At 45.9% G+C, this 20,339-nt stretch overlaps 1 protein-coding gene across 1 annotated transcript; it reads right to left on the bottom strand.

Moving 5' to 3' along the window:
• Positions 1 to 1,564: 1,564 nt before the first annotated feature.
• On the bottom strand, positions 1,565 to 19,287 carry Sec11c (SEC11 homolog C, signal peptidase complex subunit). Its single transcript, XM_031365913.1, has 6 exons — positions 19,120 to 19,287; positions 10,164 to 10,273; positions 6,567 to 6,716; positions 4,345 to 4,464; positions 2,365 to 2,422; positions 1,565 to 1,767 (listed from the first exon to the last, which is right to left on the bottom strand). The coding sequence occupies exons 1-6, from the start codon at positions 19,204 to 19,206 to the stop codon at positions 1,714 to 1,716; spliced, it is 579 nt and encodes a 192-aa protein (XP_031221773.1). The 5' UTR covers positions 19,207 to 19,287; the 3' UTR covers positions 1,565 to 1,713.
• Positions 19,288 to 20,339: the final 1,052 nt, after the last annotated feature.

Genomic DNA, 20,339 nt, shown 5'->3' with positions numbered 1-20,339 from the left:
GTGAGAAGTATTTTCATTTCCTTCCCATACCACGTTTTCTGTATAAAATGCAGAGTTAAGCTCTTTGTTAGGGACAGGAACAAACACACATGACAAACAGACCACAGACCACAAACTATAGACAGGCAGAAGATACATGGAGGGAACTGGAAAATTCAAATTTGGACTCCATCTTGGTTCAAACTATTCTTCCCCCCCTCCCCCCAAGTCTTTAATGTAACATCAGTGCAGCTTACCTTGAAAGCAGCTTCCCTGTTTTCCATGTGAGCAGCACCTTCTCTGATATGTGTATGTGTATGCACATAGCTGTGCCTATGTGTAGGTGCGCATGCTCACATGTGTGTGTGTGAAAGCCAGAGGACCACCTCAGGTGTTGTCCAGCTTGCTCTTTGAGCCTTCCATCCTGTCGTGTCGTGTTGTGGTTCCTCAGGCAAAGTCATCTTCCACCATTTTTTTTTTCTTTTCTTTTGTTCTTTTCAGAGACAAGGTCTCTCACTGGTCTGGATCTCTCCAAGCGAGCTAGGCTGCTTCATTGGCAAGCCCCAAGGATATATCTGTCTCTGTCTCCCCTGTGCTAACAAGGGTGTATGAACAGCCATGCCTGGGGATCAAACTCTGGTCCTTATGGTGCAGGCACTTTACTGAGCAATCATCGTCTCCCCCTCCCTCTCTCCCTCCCCCTCCAACAGTAACTTCTGATACCTTCCATTTGCTTCTCCTGCTAAATCGTTGGTCATAGTGATGATCAATAACTGAGACCCCAGATTGGTTTCTCTCTTCCAACTACTATACCGGAACCTCCATCAAGACTCGGACTGTGTGTCTCCAGCACCTTAGACAGTGGCAGGAGCCCCTGTACTTGCTCAGTACTGCATTGAGGGACCGATGTGGATGCAGTGCCATTTAGAGTAAAAATAGCCAACTCCACCAAGAGATTCCTGAGAGACGGAAAGGGGCGAGGGAAAGAATGACTTCCTTTGACTTCCAAATTCTCACATTTCTCAGCGGCTTTGCATTGTTTTATATTTATCCATTTATCTGTTACATGTGTGCACATCTGCCGTGAGAATGGATGTGTACTGTGTGTATGCAGGTGCCTGAGAGAGCCAGAGGGCATGACCTGCCTGATGTGGATGCTGGGAATCCCGTAAGCTCTCCTAACTACTGAGCTATCTTTCCAGCTTCTACACTGTCTTTATAATTTACTGAATACTTTAAATAACAGCACAAACCATCCCAAAATCTATCACAAGAAACAAAGCAGAGCCCATCTGTTCCCTCTAAAAAGCTTTAGACTTGGTTTATCAGATTGCACGTGAATGAATAAAAAGTCCTCCTCTTTGAAGAGCTCGTCTCCCTCGGATGCATCACAGCAAGCTAGGAACTTTGTGAAACTGGTCACTGTGACTGTATCATGTGGACTGAGCCACGCTCCCTCCTGCAGGATAGGCCCAAACCCATGGCCCAGTGTCTGAAGTTCAGCTGACCCCGTGTTCCATAGGCATTGCTGCCTCCGGCAGCAGAGACCAAGCAGACTCCAATCAGAGTCCACAAAAGGAAGCCATCTTTCCTGGTGAATCATTTATTTAGACAAGACAAAAACATCTCCACCTGGTTTCTCTTTATACAGAAAGTGGAACATTTCAAATATATTAGCTTTTCTCTTTTTCAACAGAATTCATTTCAATCTGGTCCCAGGAACTGCTTCTCATGTTAGGATTCACGTTTTAGTAACACATACGCGCCCATCACAGCCAGAAGAGCATACTGTAGAGAAAGCACAATGAGAAAGCATTGTGAGGTCTGCAAATAAACTCGGGCTTATAAGTGTATTCAGATGAAGCCTGCTCAACGCTAGACTGAGAACAGGCTCAAAAGATGACCTCTCCCCCACTGGCCTTGTTCTCTAAATTAGCCATTCAATGCACACTGAATAAAGACCTAAAAATATACTGATGACTCGGGACCAAATACCTGATAGACGCAGCTAATTTGGTACTTATTCCTTTGTACATTCCCTATTGCCTTTTTAAAAATAGAAATGCCATTTCTACTGAAGTTGGTTGATAAATATGACCAGGCTTTTGATACTACTTCAGATTATGCTAAAATTTTTCCATAATAATCAACAATCCTGCAAGTGCCATTTCAGAACACAGTTAATGTAAAAGGCAAAAGAAGCTGTTTAAATAACTAATTTAAATGTTAATAATTTAGGTTATTAAGCTAATTTGTGGGCAATTACAAATGCTCCACAGAAAATCAATGGCAAAACATTTTACGATGACTTCCTATTTACAACTGCACAGGTAAAAGCTCCGATATTTAAAACTTAAGTAAACATACACACACATAAATTCCTACCTTGAATTTTGGATAGTCATTCATTATAATGGTGACCATGCCAACATAAGGTAAGAACCTAAATTGTGGGAATGAAAAGCACAAGATATAACATTTGTTTACTGTATGTTGACACAGCGCTTACTGCGCTACACTTCAGGACTCCAGTCTTCCTAGGACACATCACTGCCAAAGGCCAGGGCTCACTCCTTTCTCAAGGCTTGATCAGCAAAGTGTACGGACACAAGGCCGGGCAGTTTTAAGTGAATGTATGGTTTGAACAGCAAAGCTCGCTGCTGGCTGTACTTGGTACCATTAAAATAACTACCTGAACCATTTGCTCAAGTACAAGAAGCAGCTCTCATAAACCTAAGTTGGTTTTGGTTTTAGGAATAAAGTATTTTCGGGTGGCCTATATAAAAACAGCTCCCAGAAAAAGCTTCAAAAATAAAAGCAAAAGATTTACATGACCCAAAATAAAACCAGACAACAAACAAAGCTTTAAAGCACACAGAAAACTGGCCAGAGTTTAAACAATTGTCATGATTTTCATTTCAGTGCTTTTCAAGTTAACAAATGAGTTTCCTGAGGAATGAACACGAATGTGCACCCTGTATCTCAGACTCAAACCCCGGTCCCAGAGAGGACAGTTCAGAGCGAGTGATCGGCCACAGGACCAGCATCAATGTAAGTGCTGTGCTCCTGCAGCATTATCTATGCTAATGAGAAGCAGGTGCCTCGTCCACAGCAGCACTTTCCAGTCAGCAGCTAGTGGCTTCTGCCTCACTCCTGCCGTAGCCTTCACTGGCATTAGAAACACAAGACTGGCTGGCAGGAAGTCCCCTTGCCTCCCTGCAGACACACGAGTGGAAGTGCAGCAGAGGGGAGTGGGTGAAGGCTTGGTGTCACCACGTGTCACCTTTGTGTGAAGCCCATGTGTCACCACCCGATTAATAAAGATAACCTTACATGCAGGAGCTCTCTGCCCTGTGGCGTGTGGCTGAGACAGTAGACATTTCTATCAGGAGTCTTAAGCTTTATTATTAGCATTTATAAACGGGCCACTGAGAGAGAAAAGACATCTCCTTTACTAATTTTGTTAAATGAGGGTCTATTCTGTACAGTGTCAATCATAATTAATCCTTGAAATAATCATTTGTTTAAAATTTTCTACACAACTTTCTAGTTATGAAAGGCAAATAGAAAATTATCCGAATGTCTATTACCAAAAGTCTTCCAAGATGGTTGCATATGAAATTATGGGTGTTCACCAAACAGGATTTAGCCATTAAAAGGGTAAAAATGTAGATTTGACACAAAAAGCTACTTGTACTTACTGCTTGATATAAAGACAGTTCTTCCAGCTACAACCATATGTTGTATGTACACATGGCTATCAGCAGGGTGCCCAGACATCACTGAAATGTTAAGCAGAGGCCATCTCTGGTAGGCTTTCTACCCATTGGTGTTTAAACCCCCAAATAACTAACCTTTAGGTGAAGGTGTGTCTTGCAGTAGAGTTAAACCCAGTGTACAGGTAATTTACTCTAGTTAAGTTATAGCTTTTGGATCCTTGGATTATGTCATTAAGTTTTCATTTAAAAAATATTATTTATTTCATACGTACGGGTGTTTGGCCTGTTTGTATGTCTGTGCCAGTGAGTACAGTGCCAGAAGAGGCCAGAAGAGGGCGTCAGATCTCCAGGCCTGAAGCTGCCATGTAAGTGCTAGGAATGGAACCTGGGTGGTCTGGAAAGGCAGCCAGTGCTCTAAAGTGCCTGACCATCTATCTCTCCAGCCCTTGAATATGTTTTGTTGAAGATAGGGTCTCACTTCATAGCCCAGGCTTAGATTTTATTGGTCTCAAAGCACAGCCTGGACCTGTTTACAGCACTTCTGGTGTGTCACGTGACAAACAACTCTATTCTCTTACAAGCATCTTCATTTTTAAGAGTTTTCCTGGTTTCTGATCCTTCTGATTAGCAACAAGTTCATCCTCACCCTCGAGCTCTTCCTACCACATCCTTCTTCTCCAGCCAATTCTGGCCTTCTTTGTACAAGCCTCTATCATCAACTTCATTATTATCTCCTTTAGTCAGAAACTTGATGTCTCCATTATCTCTGGAAAGCAAAATGACATCCTCTCAGAAATCATTTTCAGGACAGCATCATTAAAAACGTATTAGTTTAACCCAGACATTACAGCCAGACACAAGCACTTAGAAAGCAGTTGAGGAAGACCTGACCTCTCTTTGGACTAAGTTGATTGCTTACAGATAACCACCCAGCAGAAGCACAGATCTAATGACAATTTCTTGGACTTAAATTCCAAAGCATTCAAGTCACCCTGGCAACCAAAACACAAAGCAAACGCCAGGCAATGGGAAGGCAATGGCGGGCCACTGGCAGCAGGGCAATGACAGCATCACTTCTTACTCAGGCATCCTCACGGCAAAAATAAGAGATGGTACTTAAGTTGTTTTTTAATAAAAAAAAAAAAAAAGAGAGAGAGAGAGAGTATTAGTACCACTCATCACCAGGCAAGATCACAGGAATAGGGCCTGTCCAGGTTCACAGCTCTCCAGAACAGAGGAGGCAGAGAACTTTTCCACACTTGCCTCAGTTGCTTCCCCTCAAGTCTGACTCGGTCAGAAATCAGGCGAGGATGAATTAATGACCCGCACTGCTCTCATCCCTTCTCAGTTGTCAGGGGAAAGTCTGTTAGGATGGACCTTATTCCTCCTCAGTCTACAGAGGAACTGGCCCAAACCACACCGATCTGTGGCTAATGCAACGTGCCGGTGCTTTGTGACTATCCTCAATGCTTTACTTGCTTCACCACTAAGCACATGGTGCAAAATCCCGTTTTCAGGGAACCAGTCAGGAACGGCATCAGACAAACAGTCAGCTGACAGGTGGGACTCACTAAGTGTTCTAAACGGGCAGCCACTGTAAAGGTGGCACTGGAAACACAAACACAACTCTGCAGCTCTACAGAGTCATGAAGAGGGTCTCTCAGAAAAGTGAAAACAGGCCCCATTAGGATGAGGCAAGAGGCTCAAAGCCTGCAAGCCTCTGAACCGGTGTCTATAGGAGCAGGCTGCTCTGTGTTCGTGTGGACTCCAAAGGGCGACATCCTCTGTCACAGTGTGGGGACGTTACAGCCAAGCCATCACTGCCTCAGCTTTAAACACATTGTCATGATTAGAAATGGCTTTCAGAGGAGGGGACAGTTCTGTCGGTCTGTCCCTGCTTCTTCCTCAGGAGGGTAGCAAGCAGAGGGCACGTGACATTAAACAGTGTCTGTTTGTGAGCAGTCTGTACAGAATCTGGACTAGTGGAAGAGCCAGTGTAACAAAGTGAGTGTTTTAAGTAGACCTGGAAACAGGGAAAGGCCTGCATGCCCAATACCAGGAGTCAAATTCTCAGTCCCTCCTTATCCTTCTCCCTCCTTCCACGCATGGTGAAAAATCCACCATCTTTTAAAAGACAGATATAATATACAGATCCAAATTTAATTGTATAAAGCATGAAAACAAATGCTATTATAAAAGCTACACAAAGGTAAGGGTACATACCAAGTATATAAAATGTAACCCCACCCCACCCCCACTCTCACATGGAAGCTTTCTGTACCTGAGCTAGAATTAAATGGTTTTGTTCCAAATACCAGACGTTGTTAAGGTCTTATGTCATGAATGCTACCTAAGGGGAAGGTGAGTCTGGCTGTCAGGAAAGGACTAATAAGGACATGTTATGGAAGGAGGTTTTACTTAACGAGGGCTGAAGTTACTGCTAATAACGCCCCTCTGGATAGTCACAGAGAAGCAGCTAGCTTTGTTGTAGGTCAGAAGGGAGTCCTGGTACCACAGCAGTCAGTCTGGTTAGAGTGACTCTTTGAGGCTCCTTTGAACAGTGAAGATAACAGACCCCTTGCATTCTCGAAGAAGTCTGGGTTTGTTTTCGCTTGATTTTTTTTTTTTTTTTTTTACACATTTTAGTAAACATCATCTCCCTTAGTCCTCACAATCACCCTGTGAGTTATTGTGGGTAAAATACTGTCACTCCTGGTTTTCAAACCAAGTCAGGTTACTGGCGCAGAGATGCCCAGTTCATGAGTGGTGGAACGAGACCAAACTTGGCTCTTCCGGTTTCTCACTGATCTTTCAAAGCATCTACCAAAATTTACAATTCCAAAGTAAAAGCAAGTAAAGCCTCTTTACTTTTCGTGAACCTTGATTACTCTGTGAACTATCGGAATGTCTCTTCCTTCAACTTTAAAAACAACTATTTCACCAGCTCTGATGGGGTCCTCCCGGAAGTTCGTGAGGAACAGCAGGTCTCCCCTGTGAAAGGCCGGCTCCATGCTGCCACTGCAAAGAAACACAGTCACAGTCAGTGGCCCCCACTATCCACGGGGCAGTACATGTCAACTCCCAGCCACCCTCCAGTCTGTCCGTGTTCACACGAACCTGGAGGGTTCCCCTCCAGCTCAGGTGAGGAAATGGCTGCTGAGGCTTATGCATGGAAGAGCACCAGGGGCTCCTCCTCTCAGCCTGTCACTCCACTGTCTGCTTCTCATTCCTTGAACAAGTACTGCCCTGGAGCTGAAGCAAGAATAGTGTCAGCTCTGAAGTAAGTGTTGCCCACTTACAGTCTTAAAAAAAAGAAGCCCTATGTCCACAAATGCATTTCATTCGGAGCTGCATACTGTTAGTTCTGGTTAACATCTACAGCCAGCCCTTCCCTCCATGGTGCAGCCTTAGCACAACGCAACACTGCAGGATGTTTTCAAGGGAAGAGAAACAAATGAAGAGTTAGTTAGCAGGCCCTGTCATGAAGCATGCTGACAGCTAGAACAAAATCTGAACCCCGGTTTTGCCTCTACAACAGCAACTTTTTGACCATGTCCTACAAGAGCCCAATACTAACAAGTATTAGTGGTGTAGGGGGTAGATAAGGAATCTACATGGTAATAGTTCAAATCTATGCCAAAATCTCTCATGTATTCAAAGTAAACAGCAAGCTACTGGAACATGAAAGCTAAAATGTAATGCGTAGGAAAGGAATAAGAGCTACAAATTCTGCTGCATGGGAGCTTGCAACCAAGGATGAGCTAGTAGTAATATCTGTCTATAGGGATGGAGGAGGAAGCAGGCTGAAGCTCTAGGGCCTTTAAAAGAGAATATGGTTCATGAAGCTGGGCCTCTTTCCAACCCCGAGACTGGTGCTGCACAAGCTTCCCAGCAGACAGAGGCAGGCAAGAGATGTGTGGCTAAGCTGGCCTGTCACTAAGCAAGGGCTCTGTGTTAAAGTGAACCCCGAATTCTGAGTACAGGCTCAGACCTGGCATGCTAACCAGGAAAGCTGAATGAGAAGGGGAAAGGGCTGACCACAGAACTAAGGTAGAGAAAGAAAAAGGCAGCTGGGTAAACAAGTTTGGCCCCAACATGGACCCCTACTGTGTCCCCCTCTGAAGATAAGCTGCACTTCCAACTTTATTTTCTTGTACAGAACAGCAGCTAAAATGCCTGCTTTCTCCACTGATGGCTTCATCTCCATTCCTTCAATGAATTTCCCAAAGCCCCAGTATGGAAGTCAGTGTCTGAAAACTCTCTTGGTTGGGACAACAGATTGCACTGACAAAAGATGCACCCTCCCAAAGTCCCAGAGCTGAGAGAGGACACTGAAGACGGGCAACTCTCCGAGTCTAGTACCACCAACTTGTAGGTCTCTTCTTCCATGGCCTGGGACCCCCCCCCCCAAGCAACTGAGGGACTTTACCAGCTCATGACTTAAACCAGACTGCTTTAAAACTATCAAGGATTGTTTAAGTCCCTGTGTATTACAGCTTCACGGAAATGCCTGTGTGCACACGTGTGATGGGAAGGGAGCCTGGTGATCTTAGATCCAGTGTTGTTCTACCAAACGCAATCTTGGAACACTTATGATAATCTCAGTGTGCCTCAGATTGTGCATAAGAGGACACATCCAGATTCCTCCTCTCCTTCTTGCATCTGAAGACAGAACCCAATGCCTTACAAAATGCTACAAATACACTCTACATCCCTAGGCCTTCTTCCAAAAAAGCTTGCTTATTTGTTTGTTTGTTTGTTTTTCTCCTTGCCTCCTTCCTTCCTTCCTTCCTTCCTCCTGTTCTCTTGCTAAGGATAAAACTCAGGACCTTGAACGTGCTATGCACTTGCTTTACCATAGAATGACATCCCAAGCCTTCAAAAAAAAAACACATATCGTTTCCTCAAACAGCTTCTGAACACTATACCCACCGACATGCAAAAGTGGAGTTACTGCAATTGAAGCAGGGTCATGGTGTTCAGGACCCAGGAGCCTGGTGCCCTCCTCACTCCTAACACCACAGGAGCCCAGGGCACGCCTGAAATACTGTGTGAACACTCTCTGTCTCTCTGTCTCTCTCTGTCTCTGTCTCTGTCTCTCTGTCTCTCTCTCTCTGTCTCTCTCCCTTCCTCCCTCTCTATCTCTGTCTTTGTCTCTGTCTCTCTCTGTCTCTCTCTCTCTCCCTACCTCCCTCTGTCTCTCTCTCTGTCTCTGTCTCTCTCTCTCTCACACGCGCACGTGCACACACACACACACTTCTCTGTGTGAACTACACTTCCTCAGACATCTACATTTATGAAAACTGCAAGGCCGCCCCTTGGTTAGTCACACAAAAGTAGCTGGGGAAATACAGACCCAGCTGCAGCCCTGTGATCTGTCAGCAGAGCCCAGTACAAGGAAAGGCACTGGTTTGTAAACAGCCCTGCACTGTGGCTTTGGCTCCTGGACTGGTCAGCTATGACTCTGATCAAGTGATCACAATAGCTCCCCTTCTGCCCCCATACAATACAGAGGCTCTATTGCTACCAACAATGGGACTTAATGATGTCAGACACACCGGACAAAGCACCCTGGTGCACCTGCTGGCTCCAAGCAGGCTCATTTGGCTTCAAATGGACAGAAGATTTCTCCCTGAACGACTTATGGCTGTATGAAGTTGACAATATCCACTCCTCTAAAGCAGATATACTTTCATAAGCATGACAGGAGATAGTGGCCATTGACATCTCCTGACACTTGCTGTGCACTGGAGGGACACACCCTCCTTCTACTAGGTATAGCTTAACATTTTAAACTAGTTAGGTATAAAGGCCAATTTGTGTACAGATAATGCTATCTCACTTTGCTGAATTGTCGTACTAGAATACCAAAAGCACTGGCATCAACAAGCTCTAAGACAGTGGTTCTCAACCTATGGATCACAATGCATTTGGGATCCAAGGACCCTTTCATAGGGGTCACCTAAGACCATCAGAAAACAGATATTTACATTATAATTCTTTCTTTCTTTCTTTCTTTCTTTTTTTTTTTTTTTTTGAGACAGGGTTTCTCTGTGTAGCTCTGGCCGTCCTGGAACTCACTCTGTAGACCAGGCTGGCCTTGAACTCAGAAATCCGCCTGCCTCTGCCTCCCAAGTGCTGGGACTAAAGGCGTGTGTCACCACTACCTGGCCTACATTATGCTTTCACAACAGTGTGAAAATTACAGTTATGAAATAGCAACAAAAGTAATTTTATGGTTGGGCATCACCACAATATGAGGAACTGTACTAAAGGGTAGCAGCATTAGGAAGGTTGAGAACCACTGCTCTAAAACAGCATTTTTCAATTAACGAAACACTCTCAAGAGCCATCAATAAAGAATCTCTCTCGAGTACTTCATCCAGTTCCAATCTTAACCTCATGTCTGTCACACAAGGCACGCTCGCTCCTGGAAGCAGGGTGAGGGCCTGGACCAGGACCTACCTTAGCACCACCACGATGGGACTCTCGCTGCCCGTGAGAACAATCAAGCCTTTCCATATCATGAGCGCAGAAGACACGATCATGGCAAAGTTTAAAACCTGGTAGTAGAGCTGGAACAAAAACAGGCCGAACCAAAAGTGAAAACTGACAGCAAAATATTCAATATTCACACGATAGAGCCTGGAGGTGCTTATATAATTTAAACAAGATGTGATTCTAGGGCAGGTAGTAGTTCAACTTTTATCCACAGGATATGCCTTCCAAATATCACCTCACAGTCAGTGAGAAAAGAGGGGGGAGAGCTCTCTGTGGGCTTGACCGGCCATGACTCTACAGCCTCCTTGCCCTCAAACAACCCTGAATAACAAGGGGGCTCTGTTGTCACTGGTGGTAGGGTTTAATGACCCCAGAAATGCTGAACAGAGCATCCCAAATACCTGCTTGCTGCCTCCCAAATATGGACTGAGGATCTTCCCCAACAAGGCTAGCAATAGCTCTTGGGGTTCCCAGCCCTTCAAACCCTAAACATTTGCCCTCCAGAATTCAACCACTGGCAGTTTCCATTCTAGCCTGGTACAGATGCAGCTTAGCATCTGCTAGTTGTCAGCCCCATGTTCTCACCCTGAAACTCTGACACATCTAAAGTAACTTCACCTATATTGCACATTAGCCCACCACTAAAGACGGCCTCAAATGGAAGCTAAAAAGTACTGGAGGGCTCAACCAGTAGGCCTGCGTCTGCATCTGCAAAAACAAAACTTACCTGTTAAAAGTTTAGAAACAAAACTTTAAAATGCCTAGATGTTTAAATAATCAATAATACGTCAAAAAATGAACAGTAAATATTTGGTTAAGAACACAAGTAGAGGAGTCCCAAAAGCCAACAGGTCATGGCTGTCGTTAGCAGTAAGTAAGGCTCCGAGCTTTCCAGCCCTACCTCAGAAATTCCCTCCAACCCACGGGGCTCACCTGGCTCCTTTGCTGCTGCACTTGAGCACATGTGCTGAGGGACAGACTCTCCCTTGTCACGGCTGCCTGCCATCCCTGCCAATCTCTAGGGACTAAAGGGAAAAATCTGCACCCATACACATCCCAGCTCCCTTGCAGCAGTAGCTGAACTGTCAGCAGACTACCATCCATCCTCCACGAGGCCACAAAAACTAAAGCTACTTTTGTTAACACTACCCAAGAGATGAGTTCTCCAGGCCCTGCCCTCCCCACAAGGCAAGAAGGCACCTGCCCTTGGTACCTACCTGCCTCAGCCTTCCTCCCCAAGCCCTGCAATTGTCAGGATGACTGCAGAACCATGTGGACTCAGCTGACTAAGCCTAGACCCCTCAGCTTGAACTACCTTTGTCCCTTCCCCTGAGCCATCTCCCCTGGAATGGAAACTACTTCAAGGCCATGTGGTCCCTTCTCCCTTGCCTCATGTCTCTAGCTGTCTGGACACGCTGACAGGCCAGGGCTATTCCTTCAGGACTTCTGCCCCTCACCTTAGCTTTCCATCCCTGGCACACAGCATTCACACAGTTGTGTGTCCACACCTTCCACAGGCCTGGTAGCCGTTACTCCACATACTTCCTATTTATCTCTTTAGTCTTCCATCTGGAAGAGGAAACCCCAGTCAGTGGAGTGGGCAGGACTGGGGAGAAGTGGACCTCACACGTCTCAACTTTCAGAGAAAGAAGATGTACTTCAGCCTGCCCTCTTTTCTCTCCATTTCTAAAGGCATCTGCTCCAACTGAGTCTCAAAGGATTCCATGTCATGGGACAGCATCTTTCCTCAGCCTCCCTGGAGCCTCTTAGCATTTCTAGTTCTCAGACTACTTCAGTTACCATTTTTTCCTCTGTCTTCCAGCTTCTAGAACCTGGGTAATCTTGTTTCCTTGCCTGGACTCCCTATCTTGAAATAGTTGATGACTAAACATCTTTTAGTGTGTTTCAGAAGTAAAATTAGCCTAGTGAGAGCCCATCTTTCGAAGTGAGTTTGGAACAGGAGCCAGATCATGTGGCTCTAAACATCATTTCCTCAAATATTCAAATTTCACTTTAACTGAAAAAGAATAGACTGGTTTTGAGTTTTGGTGTCCTAGCACAGTAGGGTGTACTGCACACATTGAGATGGCAAGATATTTAAAGTTTTACCACAGACAACTGATAAGTGTTTGAGGTGACAGTGATGCTAATCACTGTGTTTGATCATTATACAATGTAAACATGACTGAAACTTCACACTGTGCCCCATAAAGCTACACAGTCAATAAGTGTAAATTTTTAAAACACATCAAAAAAAAAAAAAGAATATACATCAAAATACGGTTTTCAAAATGCACATGGCCTGCAGCAATGCAACCAAGGACATTCAGGACTGCCGAGCAGGGAAGTGCTGGGTAGCCTTACAGGGTCCTGACACCTGAGTGTGCACCATCCTTCACAGTGGTAGCTTTCAAACACCTACTGCAATCATTTGGCAGGCCTGAGGAGCGCATTTCAAACAAGCTCCCAGGTGACACTGAAGCTGCTGGCTTGTGACCACAATTCAAGGGCCATTGTGCTCTACTCCTGGTCCACGACGACACACTGGAATGACATGGGAGAGCTCAGGAGAGCAGTCCAAGTGAACCCACTGCAGGAAACACCAGCATCCATGTTCCCTGGACCTTAGCTGAGAGAGTCTGGTGGGTGGGCGGGGAGTGAGCATCACTGGTGGGTTGGGGCTGGCCGCTGTCCTTCATCTTTCCCATCCAATCAGCTTAAGACACTCCACCGAGAACTCTTCCTCCAAAGTGTGCCTTCTTCTATGGCTGACATCCCTTCTCCTCCACAGCCAAAGAAAGGTGCTGCTGCCCTAACTAGAAACTCCATCCACTCTCTGAATACTTTATCCTCCTGACAGTTCCTCCTTCTCCAGCCTGCATCTCCTGAACCTTCAAATATTTCCATCAGCACCATCAGGCTAACTCCTCCCAACGCTGAGATTCCCAGCTGCCCGGAATCACAGCGAATCTTTAGAGGTAACTGAAATGCTTCAAGTCACAGCCTCTGGGTCACTGTAAGAGCCTCTTACAAGTCTTCTAATCCACTCCACATTTATGCTTGTTTTCAGTGTCATCCGGTCACCCCTGTGCTATGCATAACCCCTTCAGCTGCAGCCTATTCTCTTAATATGGCCTCAGATGCTCTGCCTGACAGATACCCAACTCTCCAGCTTGGGTTGGTGAAACTCACCATGCCCAGCCACACGTGTAGCATCTATCAGTTCTTCAAACAGCACACGCACCTTTCTTCAAGCCCTTCACCCAGGGGGTTTGCTCTGCCCAGAAAGTTCCTTCCCTAGACTCTTAGCACATTCAAAACTCACTGGTTCTCTAGTCCCTTCCAAAACCAGTGCCTGTGGGAAGCCTTCCACGACGTGGGAGACCAAGAGTCACCAAGCTTTCTATTTAAAGGGCCGGATAGTAAATAGTTTAGGTTTATAAGCCACATAATAACTATCAGAGCTACTTAGCTCTGCTGTTGGATTGGGAAAGTAGCCACAGATAACATCTAAAAGGATTTGGACGGCTATGTGCCAAGAGAATTTTATAAAAGCTGGCAAAGCACTGGAGCTTGCCAGTCTTCATTTGCCGCAGGCCAACTCGCCTTCCCGTTTCCTGTTCTTGCTGCAGCCTGAGTCTCCTGGAAGCATCTATCAGCACCAGTGGCACACACACACTCACTCACTTGTCTTCACGCTAAACTGTGAATTTCACAGTGGCAGAGATCATTCTACACCTTGTTCAGAACTGTATTCTCGATATTCAGCATGGGTCTGGCAACAGTCAGCATTCCGTTTGCTAAATAATGATGAACTCCTTTAACACACACTGAACGCCAACAATCCCGCTATAAGGGAGCCAGAGTGCCAAGGGCAGGTAAAACCTGAACGCTATAATTTCCCAATGAGGAAATGTAAGTGGCAAGTAAACATTTGGAAGGTTCAAATCCATAATCCTCCCACCTTCCCAGGAAATTTAAAGTTTCAGTTTTTTCAATGCTAAGACCCAGGAGTACTGCCAAAGGCGGCACTGTGTGAGAATGCAAGTTGATGTAAGCACCCTCAACTGACATTAATATCAAAAGATTACTATCAGCCCAGGGTTCCTGCTTCAAGGAATTCATCAGAAACGGCAACGGATAGGAAATTGGAGTCCACAGATATTTATACCAGTCTTATTTCTAATAATGAGGAAACGGTAGAAAAGGGCAGATTACACCACTATTTCAAATAATGAGTAAACAACTTTAGTACCAAATACTAAGCATGTTGAGTGAAAAGAGATGTCAACTGCAAGACCTCTGGCAAACTATAAGCACAGGAGGTGGTCCAAGGCACCCCCAAAGGTTATCTTAGGATAGTTGATTACAAGTAATTGATTTCTCTCTCTCTCTCTCTCTCCCCCTCCCTTGCTCCCTCCCTCCGTGTGTGTGTGTGTGTGTGTGTGTGTGTGTGTGTGTGTGTGTGTGTGTATGTATGTGTGTGATGCCATTATGTGGTGGTCTGAATGATAATGGTTCCCAGAGGCCATAGGGAGTGGCACTATTAGACCCTCTGGCCTAGTTGGACTAGGTGTGGTCTTGTTGGAGTAGGTGTGGTCTTGGAGTGGGTGTGGTCTTGGAGTGGGTGTGGTCTTGTTGGAGTAGGTGTGGTCTTGGAGTGGGTGTGGTCTTGTTGGAGGAAGTGTGTCAAGGTTGGGTTGCACTTTGAGGTTTGAGGTTTCAAATGCTCAAGCCAGGCCCAGTATGTGTCTGTCTGTCTGTCTGTCTGTCTCTGTCTCTCTCTCTCTGTCTCTCTGTCTCTCTGTCTCTCTGTCTCTCTCTCTCTCTCTCTCCTCTCTCCTCTCTCTCTCTCTCTCTCTCCCCCCCTCTTTCTCTCACTCTCTTCTTTCTCTTTCCCCCTCTCTCTCCTCTCTCTCTCTCCCCCCTCTCTCCCCCCTCTCTCTCCTCTCTCTCTCTCTCCCTCTCCCTCTCTCTCTCTCTCTCTCTCTCTCTCTCTCTCTCTCTCTCTCCCTCTCTCTCTTCCTGCTGCCTGCCAATCCAGATGTGGAATCCTTGGCTACCTCTCCAGCACCGTCTGCCTGAGTCCTGCCATTCTTCCGGCCACAAAGCCTCTGAACTGTAAGACAGCCCAAGTAAAGATTTTCCTTTATAAGAGTTGCTGTGCTCATGGTGTCTCTTCACAGCAATAAAACCCTAAGACAGCCTCCATCTTGATTGTTTGAGACAAGGCTGTTTACTAGCCTGGGGTAGGCTGACTTGAGCTTCAGGGATCTGCCTAGTATCTACTTCCCCAGCCCTAAGATTAAAGCACACTGGCTCTTTTTCATGGATTTCTGTAGAGTGAGGGTCAAACCTAGTAAAGCAAGCACTTTCCACACTGAGCCATCTTTTCAGCCCCAAGCATTGATTTTCTTCCAGTGCTGCCTAGTTTTATGTCAACTTGACACAGGCTAGAGAGTTGTTAGGAAGGAAGGAACATCGATTGAGAAAGTGCTGCCATCAGATTAGCCTGTGGGCAAGCCTGTGGTGAATTTTCCTCATTGATGATTGATGTGGGGGAGGTAACCCAGCTCTCTGTGGGCAGTGCTACCCTTAGGAGGGTGGTCCTGAGTGGTTTTTAAAAAAGCAGGCTGAGAAAGCCATCATTGGCACGCCAGTAAGCAGCCTCTCTCCATGGTTCCTGCTTCCAAGTGTCTACCCTGTCTCCTATATGATGCACAAGTGGTAAGATGAGGTAAGCCCTTCCCTCCTCGGGCTGCTTTTGATGAGGGTGTTGCATCACAACAGAAACACTGAAACAATTCTTCAAAATCCCTATGGTGAGCATGGACTGATTCCAGAATCTTATATGTGACCATTAAAGCAATCATTTTGAGGAGTAGTAAGACTTGGAAAGGCGTTGAGATGATGTAACAAAGAAAATGCCAATATCACCCCCCAGTGGAAAGAGGGGACTCGAAGCAATCATAATCAACTGAAAGGAGGACCTAAAAAAGGTTTAAAGTAACTTTGATATTTCGGTGCTGTATATCACTCTCTAGTTGGCAAAGTGAACCTGAAAGAGTGGGACCTAAAAATGAGGTGGACTAAAGTCCCACGCAATGGCCAACTTTACTCGGAGCATCAGGCAATGTATACTCCAGGGTTAAGAAGAATCATGTAAGTAAGGTGTTCTATCACAGGGACAAGCCACATGTTGCAGACACATGGAGACACACGAATAAGAACAGCTGCAGTAAACTCACTCCTATCTGCTGCACCTGGGCAGAGCATAACAACACCAGAACAAGTCTCTGTTTCAAAATAAAAACACCAAGGTCACAGGACTCTTGTCTTGTTGGAGTTTTCTCACCAGCACTCAGAATTCTCACACGACTCTATTCTGGGACTGTGTTCCAATGTGGTCCAGTCAATATGAAAGTAGAAGAACTATAATTTAATACTCAAGCCACACGCCATGTTTAACCACTTGGCTATTGTATCCATTTCCACATTATGAACCAATCACCGTATTCCCAGAAGAGCAAAAACAGAAGGGGGGGAGATTGACTCTACAGCAGATGTCATGCACTATAAACCTTCTCCACATGCTCTGCTGGACTTAGAGGACAGTGTATGAGAAAACAACGGCTGTTTCATTATCAACTACAGGTCTAGTTGGGAAAGTCCCAAGCCATAATTTTAAATGAGGACTGCTAATATCTTTAATAGGTTTTTAGACCACCAGTCTCTATCTTGCCAAAATGCGAGTTGCAGGCTCTTACCACTTATTGAATAAAACTCTGAGTTAAAAGCACATTTTCCAGTCTGATTCTCTGAGCTTGAAAACAAATCACTGTGAGGTAATAAAGTCAATTCCTTAATAACACTGCCTTTGATAAAGTCTAAAGAGAAAGCCAAATGCACAAAAACCTAGCAACGGAGCTCCACACGGGCCTTACTTCCGAAACCCTACCTTTAAAACATCCACAAATCTGAGTGCAGGTTTGGCGACCCGGAAACATAATTTTAACCAAACTACAGAAAGGCTGAACCCCTTCCAAATATACCCTAATCACATTTGCATAGCACTTTGTGTTGTTTCCAATTTTGGCTCATCAAATAAAGACCCCAACCGAGCTTTAAAGCAAGCTCACACCCAGTCACTGAAATCAGCAAGTTCCAAGGAGTTTTAAGCAAACATTTTGGGAAAGATATTCTGGCCACAGAGCAGCAAAAAACACCAGTCACAGTATCACTTCCTCTTTTCCTCACTGCAGAAACAAAGAGCCCTTGTCTTGCATGGGGGCTCCTATTTAGTAAGTGGTGGCAGTAGAAAAAGGAGGTCCTGCTTCAAAGCCTGACAAGGTGTCACAGGAGATCCTGTTATGAAGGGAAAATAAGAAGCAGCAAGCAAAAAAGACAAAAGGATTTTTTTTCCAACTAAAAAAAAAAAAAAAGCAGTACAGAAATTGAGCTGCTAAATTTTAATTGGTAGACCAGCAGAACGAGCCATACAACAAGCTACTGACCCAACCAAGTGACGCAGTGGGCAGACTGAGTGAGGAACTGCCACACGCACCTGCTAGTTAGCAATGGCAGCCATTAGTAATCAGAACCAAACACTTTAAAACTTTATCCAATCATCTAAATTTAAAATGAAGCTGTTCTTCCTGTGAACAACGTCTGTGAACGGGGGGGAGGGGGGGGGAGGGGGGCATTAGCCTTCGCTGTTGATGCTAGTGATACTAAAACTCTTCTTAGCCACACAGACTACAGAAGTTCATCTGCACAGCCAGCCACAACCGGATCTTAATCATTGCAAGAAATTCAAATCACCAAACTGTCCCATATGGCTTCGTGTTTCTGAAATTCTATAGAAAAAAAAAAAGGATGTGGGGAAAGAAATAGAAGAAGGGGGTTAGATGGGGAAAGGGAGAAGGGGGAGACAAAGGAGGTAGGCTGAGCAAGAAGGAGGGAGATACATACGTTCTCTCATAGCAGAACTAATTACCTCTAGGTGCCATCTAAATCATGAAAACACCATGTTAAAAACATTAAAACCCTCTTCAAGACCTTACTTTTCTTACCACAGTGTATCATCATTGGTAATAGTAGAGTGGGGCTATCTATCAAAATACTGGGGCACTACAGTAGTTACCCAATCATACTTTTCCGGGCCGATGGAGGAAATGATGGTGCACAGTAAGGGGGGAGGGAGGGCAAAAAGAAACTGCCTCGGCGGGCTTCTTACAGAGCAGTGAAAAATGAAGCCCAAGCTGTCCAAGGACCCCCCGGCCCTAATGGCCTTCTCTACAGACGGTGCTGCAAGAATGGACTCGGAAAGTTAGAAGAAACTTCTGCAACCCATTTATGAATATTGGTTCGGTCTGCGATGACGGAGCACCACATAGGATGCAGGAACAACACTGAGTCCTGATGCACGCCCCAAGAAAAACCAGTACCCCCAACTCAGAAGAAACCCCTTTGAGAGGTATCCCTGAACAGCTCCACAGTAAGAAAGTTCTTCCCTTCCCCTCGGTCAGCCTCTTAGCCACTTGCAACAGTGCGCAGCCAGGCCTCTGGAGCGCCACAGGGAAAGCAGTTCCCTCTTCACTGAGTGGCCCTCAAAAAAACGCGCAGACAGCTGTCACTCGCGCTCCAGTCATCTCCCTTCACTTCCGCAAGCGCGTGTGACATCCATTGCGCTCCCCTTCCCGCGCCCCCTCCCCAATTTGCTCCTGTCAATGCAGGAATGCAATCACTTTCCCACACGTGGGTCTGGGAAGATCTGAACCTAGGGCCTCTGGGTGACAGAGAGTTCTGGTCACACGGAACTGTCCTTGCCCTAGAGAGCTTCACCGGGGAAGCCCCAACTCCTGCAAGCCGCAGCAGGTCCCGGTGCACGGGACGCGCCCCCGACCAGAGCCTCTGTTACCTGTCGTTTGTTCATCTTCCTCAAGTCCCCAAAGATGTCCAGGCTGGACGTGGGGAGATGCGTCCCCACGGCGCCCGCACGAACCATGGCGGGGGTCTCTGGGGGCCCAGGCGGCCGGCCGGCTCTGTCTATCACACTCAGCTGAGGAGCACCGGCCGGCCCCGCCCACCAGCCCGCATCTTTGGGACCACGTGACTGTAGTCTTGTGTGGGCTTCTGGGAATTGTAGTCTCGTGAGGGTCACCTCCCCATAGGACCCGGAGAAACCGAGAGAAGAAGAACTACAATTTCCAGAATGCTTCGAGCAAAGAGCCTCGGCCAGTGAAGACCCAGGGCTCCTGGGGAGCGTGGCGAGCGGGCTGTGAAGCCTCAGTCGACCCCTCTAGGAAATTGTAAGGCAGCTGGTAAGCCTCATGTCTAGGTAGAAACTCGGGGAAGTGATTGCTTGAGAAGAGCAGAACTCTAAGACTCTGGTCAGGCGCCAGCCGGCCACCTAAAGCACCCTCGCTTTCACCTAGCCGTGTATCTCGGCCATTGGATGACTGCAGCTAGGGAAGGCGGGGCTTCTGCCCTGAGGGCGGAGTGTGAGGACTCGGGGCGGGGCCTAAAGATGGGCGTGCTGGTTGGGTGGGGCCTGTGAGAGGCGGGAGTTTTGAAACTGAGGTTATGCACTGTGAAAGAATAGCTCTTGAAAGAATTGCAATGGAGCAATCTGTGAGCTGAGGCGACTATAGATGTCAATCAACGCGGATATTCACTGAATGAATAAGTAACCATCTTATTTTATACATGATGAAGGACAGGCCCGGAAAGGTTCTATGCCATAGCCACGGTTAAGTTGTAGAGTATGGAATCGACTGCAAATTCCAAGTCCAGAATTTCCACAGTTCTGAGCCTAGGTTATCTTTTATTTACTCATTCACTCACTCCATTATCGTTTGTTTTATTTATTTATTTGCAAATCTTTACCAAAACAGCTACAATGAACCTGGTGGTATTCTAGGTACCTGAGAAACATTGAAGAAAACAAACAAGACAGTTGCCCTGTTAAAACTTAGGTTCTACTGGGGTAGACATAGCTAAACTACACAGTATCTGCATTTTGATCTCCGGATGCAACATCATCTCAAAGTGTTCTGGCAGATAGGAAAACTGTGAAAACTACCAAGCATCAAGTGAAGGCAGGCTTTTAGGACACTGGAGAAAACCATAGCTCCATGT

Source organism: Mastomys coucha, unplaced genomic scaffold (genome assembly GCF_008632895.1).
Source record: "Mastomys coucha isolate ucsf_1 unplaced genomic scaffold, UCSF_Mcou_1 pScaffold13, whole genome shotgun sequence".
Classification (NCBI taxonomy): Eukaryota; Metazoa; Chordata; class Mammalia; order Rodentia; family Muridae; genus Mastomys; species Mastomys coucha.
The sequence above is the reverse complement of the archived record's forward strand: the minus strand, read 5'-3'. Positions and strand labels throughout refer to the sequence as shown.